Below are 17293 nucleotides of genomic sequence, written 5' to 3'. Positions count from 1 at the left end.
CATCCAATAGCACTTCAAGGACTTTGTGGGCTAACACGCTATTCCCTTGGTGTGGCCACCTCATCAGATGCTGAGAGTGCTTATGTTTTGGATGGACTTGGATGTTGCTCATTATTGGGAGGAGGAAGAGGCTGCCAATGGGAACCCAAGGGGGCAGCTTGTGGAGTGCCGGATGGGCACAGTCATGGCCCACACCCGGATGGGCTTGCAGAAGCAGGGTGGATTTCCAGGTGGGTTTTCAGAGGTGCTGGATATTGGCCTGATCCCACTCTGGAGACGGGCCTGGGGAAGCAAGCCTGGGGTTCTGGGGGAGCCCCACCAGCCAGCCAGGCCCAGCCCCATGTTGAAGACCCCTGTGAGTGAATAGGGTGGGAGGCTCAGGGAGTCCCTAGCCCAGCATCAGCCCACCCCCACCGCAGCTAGAGCCAGAGGAACCTTCAGGCGCCCGCTCCCGCCTCACACCCCGCTCCGCCTCAGCCGCCCCACGCTGGCGTCAGCGCGGCCCACGGCGCATGCGCCCGGCACAGCGGCGTTCGGCAGTCGCGCCGCCATTTTGCCAGCTTTGGGTGGCGCCCGCAGACCGGTCTCTCGCTGCGGCCCCGGCGCCTAGAGCAGGCGTCAGAGCCCGTCCGACCGCGGGTAAGGGAGCAGCCGCCCGGGCGTCCTTCTTGTGGCCGCCGCATCCCTTCCGCAGCCCCAGCCCGGGTCCGCCCGCAGCCTCGTTAGCTCCAGCCCCGCTGAGGCACCTGCCCCCGGCGAAGCCCAGGGCTAGCGCGCGGCTCGGCGGGCAGAACCGTTGCGGCGCCTCGCGCTGCCCCGTCCAGCGAAAGCCCCGTTAACCGCCCGGCGCGCGTGCTGCCTGCCCCCGCCTTCCGTTCCGAGTAGGCCGAGCTGGTCCGCGGCCAGGAAAGTTGCAGGCACGATGCTTTAAAAGTGTTGATGGGCGAATTTTCTCCCACCGTCACAAAGGGCAGATGGGTGTTTGGACGCCTGGCTTTGGGCCGGGGCCGGGGGTGCGGTTAGTACCCGGATAGGTCACGGGTCCCCTGGCTGTGCTGTGAGTCTAATAACCTGGGTGGTGCTGTCATTATAACCCACGCACGGCCTTGGAGACTGGTTAAAACCATTTTTTTCCCTCCTAAGGCCTTTTCTGCGTTTGGATCAAGCGGGAGACACTTCTTAACACCGAGGCGTTGTTTTGTTGCCTGTAACTGAAGTTCTGTTTGTTCCTGTCATCAGATTAGACCTGTTTCTAGAGTAAGAGAGTCTTGTTTAGGCAACTCTTTCGTTTTTCAAAGGTTTCTTTCAGTTAGTGAAAGAATGTTGCTAGTGATCTTGAATCAGGCCAAACATTAAACAAGAAAGCTTTAAATGTGACAAGTAGTTTGTCATTTCAGGAAATGAATATGTTCCCTGCGGTAATAATTTAAGTAACCAAAAGAAAGGCTGTGATAGTTAATTTTTCCCACAATATGAGAGAGAAAGATAATTCCTGATATCTAGGGTCCTACCAAATTCATGGTCCATTTTGGTCAATTTCATAGGCATATGATTTTAAAAAATCGTAAATTTCATGATTTCAGATATTTAAATCTGAAATTTCAGTGTTGTAACTATAGGGATCCTGACTCAAAAAAGCATGTGGGGGGGGCTTTTTTTTGGCAAGGTTATTGTAGGGGAGTTTCAGTACTGCTTCCCTTACTTCTGCGCTGTCTTCAGAGCTGGGTGGCCGGAGAGCAGCAGCTGCACGCCAGGAGCTCAGGTCTGAAGGCAGAGTGGCCACCAGCAACAGCACAGAGGAAAGGATGAAATGGTATGGTATTCCCACCCTTCCATCTGTGCTGCTGCCTGCAGAGCTGGGCCCTTGGTCAGCAGCTGCCACTATCCACCCACCCAGCTCTGATGGCAGTTCAGAAGTAAGGGTGGCAATACTGTGACACCCCCTAAAATAACCTTGTGGACCCCCCCCCCCCTTTTTGGGTCAGGATTCCCAGTTTGAGGAACACTGGTCTCTCCCATGAAATCTGAATAGTATAGAGTAAAAGAAAACTAAAGATCAGATTTCACCTGGGGAGACCAGATTTCACGCCCTGTGACGTGTTTTTCATGGCTGTGAATTTGGTAGGGCCCTACTGATATTACATGGTTCATTTTGTCTGGCTTGTGTATTTAGATTGTAAGTGTCTTTTTGTAGGGAATGTGTCTTGCTATGTACACAATGGGGCTCTGTTTCTGGTTGACTCTTTGCACCACTGTAATAAACATGATAATCCATTTATCATACGCCCAGAGATGTTGTTAGAGGGCCCTCCCTTTACACTGTCTCCCCTCGTTCTTGTCATGCAGACAGAAAGCAGAAGATCAGAAGTCTGAAGTGCAGGCAATACAATGTTTATTGGGGTTAGTTTCCAGCAAGCATATCCATAACTTTAAATGCCGGCAGAGTCTGTTTCCCAGTGTTCCGTTCCCAGCTCTTGACGCCTCAGAACATTTACCCCATGTCCCCCTTCCAGCTCTGACTGCGCAGAGCCTTGCCTGTGTCCCCATTTCCATCTCCTCTTTCTTAGCAGGCCCAAATATACCTTCAGTCCCACCCCTTACAATTTATGGTCATGTGCCATTTTGGGGGGTATGGGTATGGGGTCTTCGTCCCACCTCTTTTATATCCCATGCGAAGGGTAAGGAGTGAGGTTGTGCTGTGGTCAAGGCCAGGCCTTTCTTTGGCTTTTAGTGTTTCTTATGCCTCCCCCCACAACCCCCTTTACCCCTCCTAACTGGTTGCTTGACCTTAGCTTGAGGAAAGAGTCAGGCAACCTTCCATTGTATGCTCATAGAGTACACTCCCACCACAGCCTGTAACACTTTAGTTCCATCTCTTTTCAACCCATCTGCTTGTGGGCAGACATGACATATAGTGTCTTTGTCCTTTATTTACACATATTAGTATAAGATATAAGAGTATCAAAAAGTCAAACTCAAAATTCTGCCTCAGGCTGACAAACAAGCCAATATACTAACAGAAATAAAGACATTTCTCTCTTTTAACATAGTAGATACTAGGGATGTAAACATTGTTGAAAAAGTTAACCAGTTAATTAAAGTTATATTGTTTAGCTGATGAAAGGGAGAGGTGCTGAGGCTGGGGTTGTTCTGGCCGGTGGGCGTGGGGCTGGGGCTGCTGCTGAGGTCCGCCGGCGCGCCCCGGGGCGGCTGCTGCTTAGGTTGGTCTGCGTGGCCTGGGGCAGCTGCTGCTCTGGCCGGGATTGTCCGGCAGGGCTGGGGCTGCTCCTACCAGCTCGGGGCTGGGGATTAACGGTTATGTTGGGTTAACCGGTAAGACTAAGGGTTACCGCTTCACCAGTTTACCATTTACTATTTTACATCTCTAGTATATACTTGATTATGAGGTATTACTAAATTCGTTAGGCTTTCTTTGTGTATTGATCATGTTAAAAAAAACTGAAATACAGTTAATATAGAGTTAATCATGGCCCCCACAGATTTTTTTTCTCTGCAGAAAATAATTCTTCCATGTGCTGTAATTACATCTTTTGCCCACCAGGAGCTACTGTGGCACCACATCAGAGGGCAGCCTGCTCACTGGATGGAGCAACCAGTTGCGGATAGGGAGGAGGAAAGGCTTTGTTCCTCACAGCACCCTGCCTGCGGGGCTAGGTAAGGAGAACCGGGATGGGGTGGGGGGAGGACATGGACAGAACAGGGCACTTAGGCTGGAGTTCAGAAGGGCTAGTGGGGGGACAGACTGGGGTGAGGGCACAGGAGCTAGTGGCTAGCTAGGGCCAGGGGCTAAATGGAAATGGAGGTGCAGGGCCACATGGGGATGGGGGGGTGGAAGGTTGGCTGAGTGGGGGTGCAGGGACATTTGGAGACGGGGGAGAAGGGGTGGCTGATTGGGGATGCAAGGCCTCAGGGAAAAGGGGAGTGCAGGGACATATGGAGACAGGGGAATATGTGCCTGGCTGAATGGGAGAGGCTATGGGTCAGCCTGGTCTGCGTGGGAGCGGCTCCCCAACTACCTAACAGTTGCCCCCGAAAAAAACCTGTTCCATACTTCTCCCACCCACACTCAGCAACCCTTCAGGTTCACTCCCAGGCTTCTTCCCAGCAATTACGCCCCCCTCTCTCAGCTCCTCTGTTACCCCTGACTACCCCAAGTCTTTGCACTGATTTGGGAGGATGTGGGAAGTAAGTTTTTGTGTTGTGTTTTAAATGAATTATTACTCAAAGTATTAATACGCCTAGCAAGGAATCTATTTGTCAAAAAACATTTTCTGAATCTTTTTTGTTTGTATTGCTAGAGATATACTTGCTCACAAGTATTTTGAAATAAATTGAAATAATTGAAACTGTCATGATTCTATTAAGTAATTTTGACAAATAAAGTACGCAGAATTTTGCAGAATTTTAAAATATTGTGCACAATATTTTTATTTTTTTGGTGCAGAATTACCCCAGGAGTAAGAGTTCTGGTATAAAGTTGTCATTGTTGTGGCAGAAGGGACTGGAAAATGGCATAACAGTTTTCATTCTGTCCCTGGATTTCAGTTGCTCCTTAGTTTTATGCAGCTTTCACCCTAACGCTTGTCTCATCCCTTGCAGACAGCTGTGGAGTTACTGAAGTGCATAGGAGAGGGGCTTCTACATGCGCATTTTGGGTGATCTATAAATGTAGGCCAGAGTGCATGTACTGGTGAGTTAAGAGTACACAAAATTATTGTTTTTTATAAGGAGTGAAAAGGCTTTTGTTTTATTAGTCTATTTTTAGTTTTGCCAGCATTGGAGGTAACAGCATGGCAATACCTCTTCAAACTTAGCATGGCTATGCATGACTTCTAGAGCATTGGTTTACAAACTGTGGGATGTTCCTGCTGTGACATGGTGAGGTAATCAAAGAGAGGAATAAGAATTCTCTCTCATTAGCTGAATCTCCTGCTCCAGTTGTCAGGCTGGAAGAACAAGGAGGAGGGAGAAGGTGTGGCCTCTTCCTTTGCAGGAGGTGGGAGATGGGGGAAGAGGCATTCCAGCTTGCTTGCATCTCCAGAGGCTGATATCCATGCACCCTTGTGGGAGGTAGTTCCTTTCTGCCCGTTCAAGCTCTTTTGCCTGCATGCTGTGGATCACGCCCAGGTTGGAGGAGCCTGTGGCCTGTGAGTGATGGAAGCGGGAGGTCCCAGAGTCAGGGATATGAGGAAAGAGGTGCAGCCGAGCTGTTGTGTTCTGCTGGGGTCATCTGCCCATATCACAGTCGGGATGTTCACAGGCTGAACAGTGGGGCATCCTAGTTGGGATGTACTCTTGGACGCCAGGTTCTGTGGAAATATTGTTTTTCAGAAATGGGTGCACAGCAAAAAAAAAAAAAAAAAAGTTTGGAACCTGTGCTCTAGAGTCCATATATTCTGATATTTCAGTTGGCAAGAAAGGGTTGCCACACAAAATACTTTGCTTCCTCCCTCTGGAGACTGAGTGCGTTGCCTCCATACTCGTCCACCCTGCTGCCCTCAGGGGCTGAGTTCTCTCTTGTATTCTTTATGCTGTTTCTGGACCATGGAGACAGCCAACTCAACCTTTTGTTACGTCTTCTGCTCTGTTTGTCTTGTCCCTGCATCTTTCCTCATCTGGCTTCTTTTTTTTCCTCTCTTTCACTGAACCCTTCTGTCGCTTATTTCTCATACTTCCCACCTTGTTCCTGAATATTTCTATTCCTTGCAGCAGTCAACTCTCACAATGTCAATAAGGATAATAACCTGTATAGGTAGTAGTACAGGTTGTCATCCTTTATAAGATTCTCCTGCAGAGGTAATTTGATAGTGCAAAAGGGAATGCGAGAATGGACTTTGTTCCCAAAAAGTAAGGGGGGGGGAGGGGAGAAGGGAGAAAAAGAAGCCATATCTACATCCAAGCTCTTCTCTATTTTCCTCCAGCCTGTTCTGTAACTTTTTCAGCTGTTGATGTCAGTGAAAGATGAGATCATACAGAACTTTGCAGAATTGGGTCCTTTATTAATATTTCAATAAGTTGGAAAAGTGACTACTAACTGGATAACTAGCCAATTAATGTCCTATTAAGTTGAATAGACGCATGTCCAGACCTTTGTGTTGTAGGCCGTTTGCTGATTGAGGAAGACACAACTGCAATAGTTGACATTCACAAGGTTATTCAGGAAGGAATGCAGAGATGAAATCTAGACACCATTAATGACTGCTTCTGAGAGCAGTTAATCCTGGAACCCACAAATGGAGAGGCAGTTCTTCATTTAGTTCTAAGTGGAGCACAGGATCTGGTCCAGGAGGTGAATGTAACTGAACTGCTCAGTAATAGTGACTATAATGTAATTATATTTAACATACTTGCAGGGAGAAAAATAACAAAGAAACCCATCACAGTAGCATTTAACTTCAAAAGGGAGAACTACACAAAATCGAGGAAGCTAGTTAAATGGAAATTAAAAGGAACAGTCATCAGAATTACATGCTTGCAAGCGGCATGGAAACTTTAATAAAACCCACCATAATAGAGACTCAAACTAATTATATACCCCAAATAATAATTAATTAATAAAAAACACAGTAAGAGGACCAAAATAATGCCACCATAGCTAAACAACAGAGTAAAAGAGCCGTTTAGAGACAAAAAGATATCCTTTACCATTGGAAGTCAAATCCTACTGAGGAAAATAGAAAGGAACACTCTGGCAAGTCAAGTGTAAAAATGCAGTTAGGCAGGCCAAAAGGTGCACAAACTAACAGCAAATTTTTTAAAGTACTTTGGAAGCAGGAAGCCTGCCAAACAAACAATAGGGCCACTGGGCAATCAGGGTGCTAAAGTAGCACTCAAGGAAGACAAGCCTATTTGCACAGAAGGTAAATGAATTCTTTGTATTAATCTTCACTGTAGAGGATGTGAGAGAGATTCCCACACCAGAGCCATTCTTTTTAGGTGATAAATCTGAGGAACTGTCCCATATTGAGGTATTGACTAGAAGAGATTTTGGAACAAATAGATACATTAAGCAGTAATAAGTCACCTGGACCAGATGCTATTCTCCCAAGAGGTCTGAAGTAACTCAGATGTGAAATTGCAGAACTACTAACTGACATATAACCTATCACTTAAATCAGTCTTTCTACTAGATGGCTGGAAAATAGCTAATGTAATGTTGATTTTTTTTTTAAAAAAAAAAAAGCTTCCACAAGTGATCCTGTTAATTACAGGCCAATAAGCCTAAATTTAGTACCAGACAAATTAGCTGAAACTACAGTAAAGAATAGAATTACCAGACATATAGATGAACATGATATGTTGGGAAAGAGTCAATATAGCTTTTGTAAAAGGAACTCATGCTTCACCAATCTTTTGAAATTTTTTGAGGGGGTCAGCAAGTATGTGGACAAGGATGATCCAGTGAACTATGGTATACACAGTTCACAGTCCACCTGTGGAACTCATTGCCAGGGGATGGTGTGAAAGCCAGAAAAGTATAACTGGGTTCAAAAAAGAATTAGATAAATTCGTGGAAGATAAGTCCATTAATGGCTTCAGTCAGGATGGTCTGGGTTGCAACCCAATGCTCAAGTGTCCCTAAACCTCAAAAGCTGGGACTGGATGACAGAGGATTGATCACTCAATAATTGCCCTGTTCTGTTCGTGCCTTCTCAAGTATCTGGCCCTGGTCACTGTCAGCAGACAGGATACTGGACCAGATAAATCACTGGTATGGGCATTCTTGTGTTCTTATGTTCCTTCCTCCATAAGAGCTAGGAATACATATTTCTTTAAAATGTAAAGCTTAGTTTCTGAGAAACTAAGCCTCTGCTTGACAGGGATTGATTCCTACCAGCTTGCTCTAGGACAGTGGGCAAATGTGTTTGACAATCTGACTATTGTTAATTATTAACTGGATTATCATATTTAGTATATAAGCATGTGTGGTGGTGGTGTGAAACTGCAGGGGCATTATATTGATTCAAAGAATGTGAAGTCAGATCAGTTGCAATAAATTTGAATAAAGCTCTAATCAATCTGAACCTTGGAGACTTGGTTAAATGTGGGTCAGGGCATTTTGTTTAAATATTTTCACATCACTTTTTACTTTTTAAATAAAATCTACTGTTATGTTATGGAATGCTACAAGTAAGTACAGTAAAAGAGGTATTCAGCATATAATTAACATAAAACTTTTTTTTCTTTGGTAGAACTGTGACTTCCAGTTATTTCTCCAAAAAGACATGGGAAGTACATTATAAAGAATAACACATCTGCAGCTATACTAAAAGTTGTAATTCCATCAAAAGAGGTAAACACTACTACACAGGACCACAGATTGATCCTCCTGAAGGAGGAGGAGGAAGGAGTTGAGGGAGAGAGATGCGCGTGTCTTGAGGAAATAAAAATCCCTCAAATAAAACTAATAGCAAGAAGTGGAGGAGCATACTTCAGTGTAAATAACAAAAAAGTTGTTAAAACAGAGCACTGAATCTTTGTGATTTGTCTTCTCAACAGAGTCAAACCTTCAGATGAGCTGTCAGGTGTGTGGGGTTCAGCTCCTGAGTCCCGCTGTGAAAGCCCTGGAATGTCTGCAGACTATCTGCAGAGTGAAAGGCAGTCCAGTTGTAGAATTAGTAGAGATAACATGAATGACAGAGAAATGTCACTTCCACTTCTTGTTTTGTGGAGAAATACTGAGCCTCCTGTGTTCTTGTTTTGCAGATGTGTCTATTATAAAATGAATAGAGATGAGGGATTTTTGTCTCTTTGAGGATCACTTTGGATTGTTCCATGTAAGGTGATAAAGCCAGTCAGAAAGCACAATAGTAAGCCCAGGACACACTATTTGTCTATGAAGAACACATGCAGACAACATCTGAGGGAGAATTGTGCCAAATGTACCTCGAGAAGTAGAAAAATTAGAATTAAAATCAGTAAACATTTATTTAATGTTTTTATTTATTTTGTTCAAAAGGTACTGTTAAAGATATACTGAATACAAATTGCTTTAAGAAATTAAATATGGTTAATGTAAAAAAAGTGAATTGAAATCCGGATGATTATCAAAACTGATCTTATTTTTATTTTGTAGACAATGGATTCTTTGTCTCCATCACCAAAATTTTTAGACGTGGATCTGAAGGTAACTCACATAGAGTGCCATCCAAAGGAAGTGCTTGTGACATTTCAGGGGAAATACAAGACAGAATACGACTTTGATTACCACATATTGCAAAAGGAAATACAGCATATATCGAAAGTAAAGGACGGTATTGGCATTGGCGAGTTTTGTTTGGTGGAGGACATAAATGGAGAATGGCACAGAGGAAGAGTGCTGGAAAAAAGAGAAGAAATCTATGAAGTGTTTCTCATAGACATTGGGAAAGTGCTAATAGTTAACAAAATAAATGTTGCTTCTGCATGTGGTGAATTGTTCCAACTGCCTCCAAAGATGGTGTGTGGTGTTTTTGCAAACATACTTCCAGTAGGGAAAAAATGGGGTCCAAAAGCTCTAAATTATTTTTCTTCTCTAATAGGATTACAGATTAAAGGTCATGTGCAAGCTATTTTACCATACCAATTGTTTCTCCTGGAAGTACCGAAAGTCACTAGCGATGTTCTTGAACTGCAGTTAGGAAAGCTTGTTGATGGAGATTCGTTTCGTCTTATTGTAGAAATGGTAAAGGAATTACCCCAAGAGCTCCTTTGCAAACAAATGCCAGATTTGCTGCAACAGAAATACACAAGGCCAGAGTCATCCTCTTTCAGCAATGCAGAAAATCTACCAGAGTTTCAGCCAATTCTGGATAGATTTCTGCCTTCTTTATCTGTTGGCAGTGTAGAGAAGGTAAAAATAACTGTTGCAATCAGTCCAAGCAAATTTTATTGTCAGATGCTAAAATGGCAGAAAGGGCTAGAAGACTTGACCACAACAATGACTTTGCATTATGAAACTGTCAGTAGGGAAAATGTTCCATCTTGTGATAGTTTTGGAGCTCTCTGTGCTGCAAAAAGACAAAAAGGACAGTGGCACCGGGGAGTGATACAGCAGCTCCTCTCTGATGACCAAGTAAAGGTCTGGTTCATGGATTTTGGCAACAGTGAAGCTGTGCCTTCCAATCATGTTCTGAAACTTCAACCAGTATTCACTTCCTTACCAATGATTTCATTTCAGTGTGCACTGTCATGTTTCAGTGATCAGAGTGCAGCTGTAAAAAGAAATTCTCAACTGAAAGAATTTAGACAGGCCTTGTTAGGACAGACTGCTGTGTATGCCAGCATTGATTTGTTCAATGCCAATGAATGTTTGTATTATGTTACGTTACATAGTGAAGAATCTGAAGTTAATGCTAAATATCCACCACAGGTGAATGAGGTAGTTCAAGCATGTTCCCTAGTTTCTAGTACAAATATCACTAATATACTTGGAGACGTCAAAGCTTATGAAGAGATCTGTGTTTCAGTTGAGAGTTTGATTGGAAACACAGAGCAAGTGGGAAACTGCTTAATTGAAAAGGACCCTTCTTTATCAATCTATTGCAAAACAGTAGAAATGAAAATAGATTCTGTTCAGGTTGCTTTTGTCGAATATGTGTTGAATCCATCAAACTTCTGGGTTCAAACTAATGACTATAACAATGAGTTTCAGACTTTGATGAAAAATATTGCAGATGTGTATAATAGATACGGAGTTTATGATAAGATTGTTGAAAACCCAAAGCCTGGGTTACCTTGCTGTGCCCGGTATAGGAAAGATATGGTGTACTATCGGGGACTTATCACTGAAGTGGAAGGTGTAAACATTAATGTTTATTTTTTGGATTTTGGAAATACAGATACCGTACCTGTTCATGATGTGAAAACTTTGCTTCCAGAGTTTTGTAAATTACCAGCACTTGCCATGCATTGTGCACTTGCTCATGCATTTCCCATTGAGGATGTATGGGTTAAAAAAGAAACTGATTTCTTTAAACAGGTTGTATTTGACAAACAGCTCTTGCTTTATGTCATTGCAAAGCAAAATGACAAGTACATTGTTAATGCCCAATTTATGAATGGCTTGGAACAAATGGATGTTGTCACGCTTATGGTTCAGGCTGGATATGCTGAGTACTGGGAAGTGAAACCGGATTCTCTTTTGAACTTTGTGAAAAATTCTAAATGCCTAAATTCAAAAAACAAAAACAAAAAATATGTAAATACACCAGGTACATATGTCATACCTAAAAGTAAAGTATCAGCAACTAGAAATATCTGTCAAAACAAACAGTTATTAACCAGTTTTTCTGTGGCAAGAGAGTCTCTTGAATCTTTTCCAAGTTGGGAAAGTACTCTTTCCAAAAAGCATTGTATAATATCTGGGAAAAGTGACCCTATCAGCTCTTATAAAGAGTTAATGTTTAAACCAGGAGCAGTTCTTGATGTCATATGTTCTCATATTATTTCTCCATCCCATTTTTTTTGTCAGTTGCAAAGCAAATTACCAGAACTAATGAATTTAATGGAGCAAATTCAGAGTTATTATGAAGTGCATAGCAATCCCTATAAAACTGGACAGATTGCCTGTGTTGCAAAACACTCCAAGGATGGGAAGTGGTACAGAGCATCTTTTCTGAAACAAGTATCCAGAAATGAAGTTGATGTGATATTTGTAGACTATGGTAATCAGGAAAGAGTTTTACTTAAGGATCTTCAAGCTATTCTTCCAGATTTTTTAACTTTGGAAAATCAAGCTTTTACATGTAGTCTTAAGAATATAAATGAACCCCCACAATTTTACCCATTCATTTGGACTAAAGAGGCATGTAAGGATTTTGGAAACTTCGTTTCTGCTTACAGTGGGGTATTGACTTGTGTCATTTATGCTCTAATTTTCGTAAGGCCTAATTGCTTGTGTAACTTAGTTGATTTACAGACTCCATTTATTGGTGCACAGCAGTTTCTCATAGAGCATGGCCATGGCCAGTCCCAATTTTTTGGATTCACAAAAGCACTTAAACCATCAGTTTTTCTGTATAGTTTTTGCTACTCATCTTTTAATATAAAAATTGGAAGTGAAGAGGAGGTATATATAACACATATATATAGCCCTGCAAAATTTTATTGCCAGCTTAATCGTAACACTGAAATTGTAGACAAATTAATGAAGAAGATTGCAGAGATTAGTAACATACCAAACAGTTCAGAATATGACCCGAGCAAAACACGATTATGCATAGCCAAATATTTTGAAGACGGTCTCTTTTACAGAGCTTTGGCATCATCCGTGGGATCATCATCCTATTTATTAGCCTATTTTGTGGACTTTGGGAATAAACAGATGGTAGTGAGAGACAAACTAATGCCTATTCCAGATCATGCCACAGATTTACTATTGACACCCATGCAAGCCATTAAATGTTATCTGTCAGATCTTAGGGTGAGAGAAATTCCAGTAGAAGTCAATAGATGGTTTGAGGAGAATTTCATGGGTAAGCCATTGAAGGCAGTAGTAGTATCCAGAGAGTCAGATGGCCAGATTGGAGTGGAGCTGTATGATGGACATATCCAGATAAATAACAAAATTCTACAATTATTATCTGAGAATGGGAAAAAATACACAGAGGAGTTGGAGCATGTGAAAAGTTGGTCAGAGCAGTCTGTCGAAAATAGTAAGGAGGTACACAAAGTAAAACCTGATGAAGGTAATAAAACAAAAGATAAAAATATGGAGAGAATTGCCTTGAAAACTGAAATAAAAACTGAAGTACATGATATATCTTCTCAGACTGGTGTTCAAGAGGATTTTGAAGATAAAGAAGAAACGGTGCTTGTTCCACAAAAATTGTACAATATGCCCTTTATACTACCAACATTCCATGGCAATAAAAAGCCAGTTTGTAAAAATGTTGTGAATATATCTTTGGAACACAAAGAGAAAAATGCAGATGGAATATTTACTCCTGAATCTCTACTTTGGTCTGTTTTCAATTTGCAGGAAATACCTGCAAATATTATGACTGAATCTTGCACCAAGAAACGAAATTATACAGGACAACAAGAAGGTATGGTAAATAGACCCAAATATATCAATCTTCCTCCACGTAACATTGAGCTGAATTCTCAGTTAGCAGGGTACATTTCTAATATAAATAGCCCATCTAGTTTCTATATTCAGCTTGCAGAGGATGAAAACATAATCATTCAACTTGCAGAAGAACTAAATGAAGGAAAAATAAATGTAGACCATGAAAATTACCTGAATGAACTTGTGGCAGGGGATCTTGTTTTAGCAGAATATGTAATTGATTGTTTCTTATATAGAGCAGTTATTAAAACAGTTAGTTCAGGAAAATCCTATGAGGTAGAATTCATTGACTATGGTAATACAGCAGTTGTGAGTCCATCAAAAATCTACAAAATTCAAGAAAAGTTCTTAACTTTGCCAAGGTTCAGTATCCATTGTTTCCTTAGTAGAGTAAAAAGTACTCTTCCCGGTGGAAGCTGGAGCAGCAATGTTATGTTCTACTTTTCCAGAAAAGTAAATAATAAACAAATCACTTGTGTATTTTTGCAACAACATGAACAACAGTGGGAGGTAGATATAATTTGTGATGGAAAGTCTGTGGTTAATGAGTTAATGCAGAGACATGACAGCTCAGAATTACAGAACACACCAATGCTAAATATGGAAACTAATACAGAACAAGAGATTCCAGTCACAAATGCAGATCCTGAAGATGAAGAACTAAGGAAGAACTCTAGAGGTCATAATAAATATGAGGCTGTCGAGACTAGAAACACCTCTGAAATTCTCTCTAAAATATCTGACCAAGATCTATATCCTGGACAACTAGAAATGGCAGAAATAATTCATACTTCAAAATGTGGAAATTTCCATGTAAAATTAATGAGAAATGTTCGAACATTTTTGGATTTAAATGTAATGGTTGCCAAAGAAGCAAAGAGAAACCGTTTGATTGCAGTAGAAAATATTCAAGAAGGATTGGAATGCTTGACAAAATCTAAAAACACCTTGAAGTGGTACCGATCAGAAGTGATAAAGCTTGTTAGCAAGGAGAAAATGTTAGTTTTCTTCATGGATCGTGGTAGACATGAAATGGTATCCTTGCGTAATACAAAAGTACTCAGTAATGAGATCAAGTGTATTCCTAAACAAGCCATATCATGTAAATGGATTTGGATTGAAAATTCAGGTAAAATGTCATGTGACTGTGTGGTAAATAAAATTGCACATCGTGAAATAAAGCTTCTGTTTTTGAGATACTTGGAATCTTCTTGTATATGGGAAGTAGATATTTTAGTAGATGGGATTCTACTTTTGGAATATTTGAATCAGATCTCTGGGCAAGGCAAGATCAGCAAACCTAATTGTACAGAAAGTGCAAATAATGTGGCTTCTAAGACATCTGTACTCTCTTTTAGAATAAATTCAGTTACATGGGCGCTACTCCAAAGTGGTAATCAATACCCTGGATTTGCAACTACAGTTACTGATCCTTCAAACTTCTGCATTCAATTAGAAGACTTATTTGACACTATGAAAACCTTGTTTATGCTACTTTCTGACCTTCCACGCAATTTGCCAACTTTGCCACGGGACCTTGTGACTCCTGGTGCAAGTTGTTTGATCAAGTTTGGGTTGGAAGCACAGTGGAACAGGGTAGAAGTTTCAGAAGTTTCAAATCAGTCTGTTGTTCTTATGTTTATTGATTATGGCTTTTCTGCATATATTCCCTACTCAGATATCGATAAACTGAAAGTTGTTCCAGAACAACTTATTTGTTTACCACGGTTATCTTATTCTTGCTCCTTATCTGGTGTGATTCCTGCTAAAGGGGAACACTGGGGTGATGAAGCTAAGCTCTTGTTTCAGGAATTGCTATGTAAACAAGGCCTGATTTTCCAATTTAAGCACTATGGTTCTGGAATGAAACTAGAGGTAGATGTTTTTTGTGAGCAGAGTAATCTAGCAGATACCTTGGTTGCAGCCGGTCATGCTGTCTACTGTAAAAGTACATGCTGCCTTGTTGGAATTGACCATACAAAACCAACTGAACCATGTTCACAACTTCAAGGTGAAGCACAACAATCATATTTTCTGCAGATTTCTGAACCAAAACATAGCTATACTGAAAGCAGTTTTTTGCCAGGTGAAAAACAGAATGCACAGCAGCAAACACCAGATCTGCAACATAGAAATGCCTGTGGTACACTTTCAAGAATTAAATCTACCATTAAACCACATTCTAGAAAACGACCCAGGAAGAAACCAAGTTCATATAGTAATGGCAAAAATATTGCAAAAGATGAACTTAAGTGTGACAAAAAATTATTTATGCAATTTTTGGATGATAAGAAATGTAACAACATTTCAACAGAAAGTCTTATTGAAAATCTGTCTCCAGAAGCAATGAATGAGACATGTGACTCTGCTGACATGAACACCAGAATGAGGGAAATGAAGATTAGTAAAGAGGTGGCATCAAAATAATATTTGAATAGTAAGTAAGCTTCAGTGTTAAAAGTACTTTTTTCAGGAGAGTAGTATAGATTGAACTTTTACCTCAGCTCTGTAATATATGTTTGCAAGAGTTACGTTTATTTACATTATAAAGCTTTTAGGCCTCATTCTGATTTCAAATAGGTTTTACTTCCCTTTGATTCCAATGCAAATTGTGGCCTTTATTTCTGTTTTTATATATCCAGGAAGGCTTATTACAAAAAGACATGACACCAAAGTATTTTTGTAATGAAGGAAAGGAACCTAATTTTAGTGCCTAGCACCTTATTTCTAGAAAAAGGATCAGTAAATATGGGCCTGAACCAACACATTAAATTCAATGGAAAGACGTCCATTGACTTCTCCTGGCCTGGGATAAGGTCTTCAGATCTAGATGGTGCCATTTAGGAAGAAGCTTGAGTTGGGGGCAGAATGGATTTACACCATGCTATGGGGTTCTGCCTACTCAAAGTAGGGACCAGAATTTTGCCTGGCCCTTATGCCTGGGGGTGTGGGGGTGGGGTGGAAAATTCCATACTCCCTCTTCTCTACACACTGCGTGTACACAGGGGCAGATGGAATCTAGCCCTATTGCTATCTTTGATATATTGGAATGGATATTAGAAGGTTTAGATTTTTTCTTCCATGGGGGAAAAGGGACAGTTTCAGAAAATGATTGTTTTGTAATATCAGTTCTCATGTAAGGATGCTAAAATCTCTTTACAAATGGACATTTCCAATAATATAACTATGTAAAAATATGTTGTTGTTTTTCTTTGTTTTGAGATTTTTTAACACCTCATAACTCCAGAGTGGTTTCAGAGACTTTGCTCAAACTTTCCTAAAGAATTTACATTTGGACAGAGACCCAGCATGAAGAACTTTAGGCCAAAAGTGTAAATCTTCTTACTGTTATGAGTGTGCGAAAATGGTAGATTAGAATGGAAAATGTTTTTCATCTTTAATAGACATTTCAAATACTGCAGCTACTGTATTATACACACATAAGATTTAAGAAATGTATGTTAAATATGGACTGGGTATTATGGGATATACATAACTTTCCCCCCAATAATATAAATACTGAAATTATAGATTTTCTAGATACAGAAGGATTGAATGATGTCGTGCCACCTGGGGAAAATAAAGGATATGAAAGCTTCTCATTGCATCTAGAATTTAACTTCTCTTGTTGCCATTGGTAAACTATTCAAAATAGGTGTAAAATACTTTTAAAATGCAAAAATCCGTTTCAGTACTCAGATTAAACTACAGTATTCTATTCATATCAAAACAAAAACATAAAGTTGAAATTCATCATTGTTAATTTGTGTGTAGCATGATGAAATACCAATAGTGTTGCATTGGAACTGATAAGACATTTTGCATCTGCTTGTGAATATCTTAAAAATCATTTTCCTTATAGTTAAAGTAACTTATATTTTATCATTCCTTTATATTCATAGGTAATTTTGAATTATGTGCATTTGTTTGCAAAGTTAGAGAGATAAGGACGTTTTTATTTTTATCTGTTAACATAATAACCTAATGGAACTTCTTGTAGGCTGCTTTCCAGCAAGTCCTTTGTCTTTTGCTTTGGTATACTATTAACTTTTACAATCCAAAGCTTAAGGGGCAGATTATGAAAAAGTTGTACCATATTTTATAAGTAATCCTGTTAATTTCAGTGGGAATTATTGTAGGATGTTATTTGGTATGAGAAAGGGTGCCCCAAGCTAGCCCTAAATATTCAGGACCTAATTCTACCCTTTGGATGTTCACAAA

At 40.7% G+C, this 17293-nt stretch overlaps 1 protein-coding gene across 2 annotated transcripts; it reads left to right on the top strand.

Annotated features, from left to right (window-relative positions):
* The first annotated feature begins 449 nt into the window (after nucleotides 1-449).
* On the top strand, nucleotides 450-15624 carry TDRD15 (tudor domain containing 15). 2 transcript variants are annotated; one of them, XM_043542203.1, is made up of 6 exons: nucleotides 450-639; nucleotides 1144-1257; nucleotides 3563-3675; nucleotides 4621-4711; nucleotides 8214-8314; nucleotides 9098-15624. In XM_043542203.1, the coding sequence occupies exon 6, from the start codon at nucleotides 9101-9103 to the stop codon at nucleotides 15497-15499; it is 6399 nt and encodes a 2132-aa protein (XP_043398138.1). In that variant the 5' UTR covers nucleotides 450-639; nucleotides 1144-1257; nucleotides 3563-3675; nucleotides 4621-4711; nucleotides 8214-8314; nucleotides 9098-9100; the 3' UTR covers nucleotides 15500-15624. The 2 variants fall into 2 exon arrangements, with proteins under 2 accessions (XP_043398138.1, XP_043398137.1); XM_043542202.1 differs by lacking the exon at nucleotides 1144-1257 and having other exon boundaries at nucleotides 511-639.
* Nucleotides 15625-17293: the final 1669 nt, after the last annotated feature.

Source organism: Chelonia mydas, chromosome 3, assembly GCF_015237465.2.
Source record: "Chelonia mydas isolate rCheMyd1 chromosome 3, rCheMyd1.pri.v2, whole genome shotgun sequence".
Taxonomy (NCBI): Eukaryota; Metazoa; Chordata; order Testudines; family Cheloniidae; genus Chelonia; species Chelonia mydas.
This window is presented reverse-complemented; position numbering and strand designations above follow the sequence as displayed.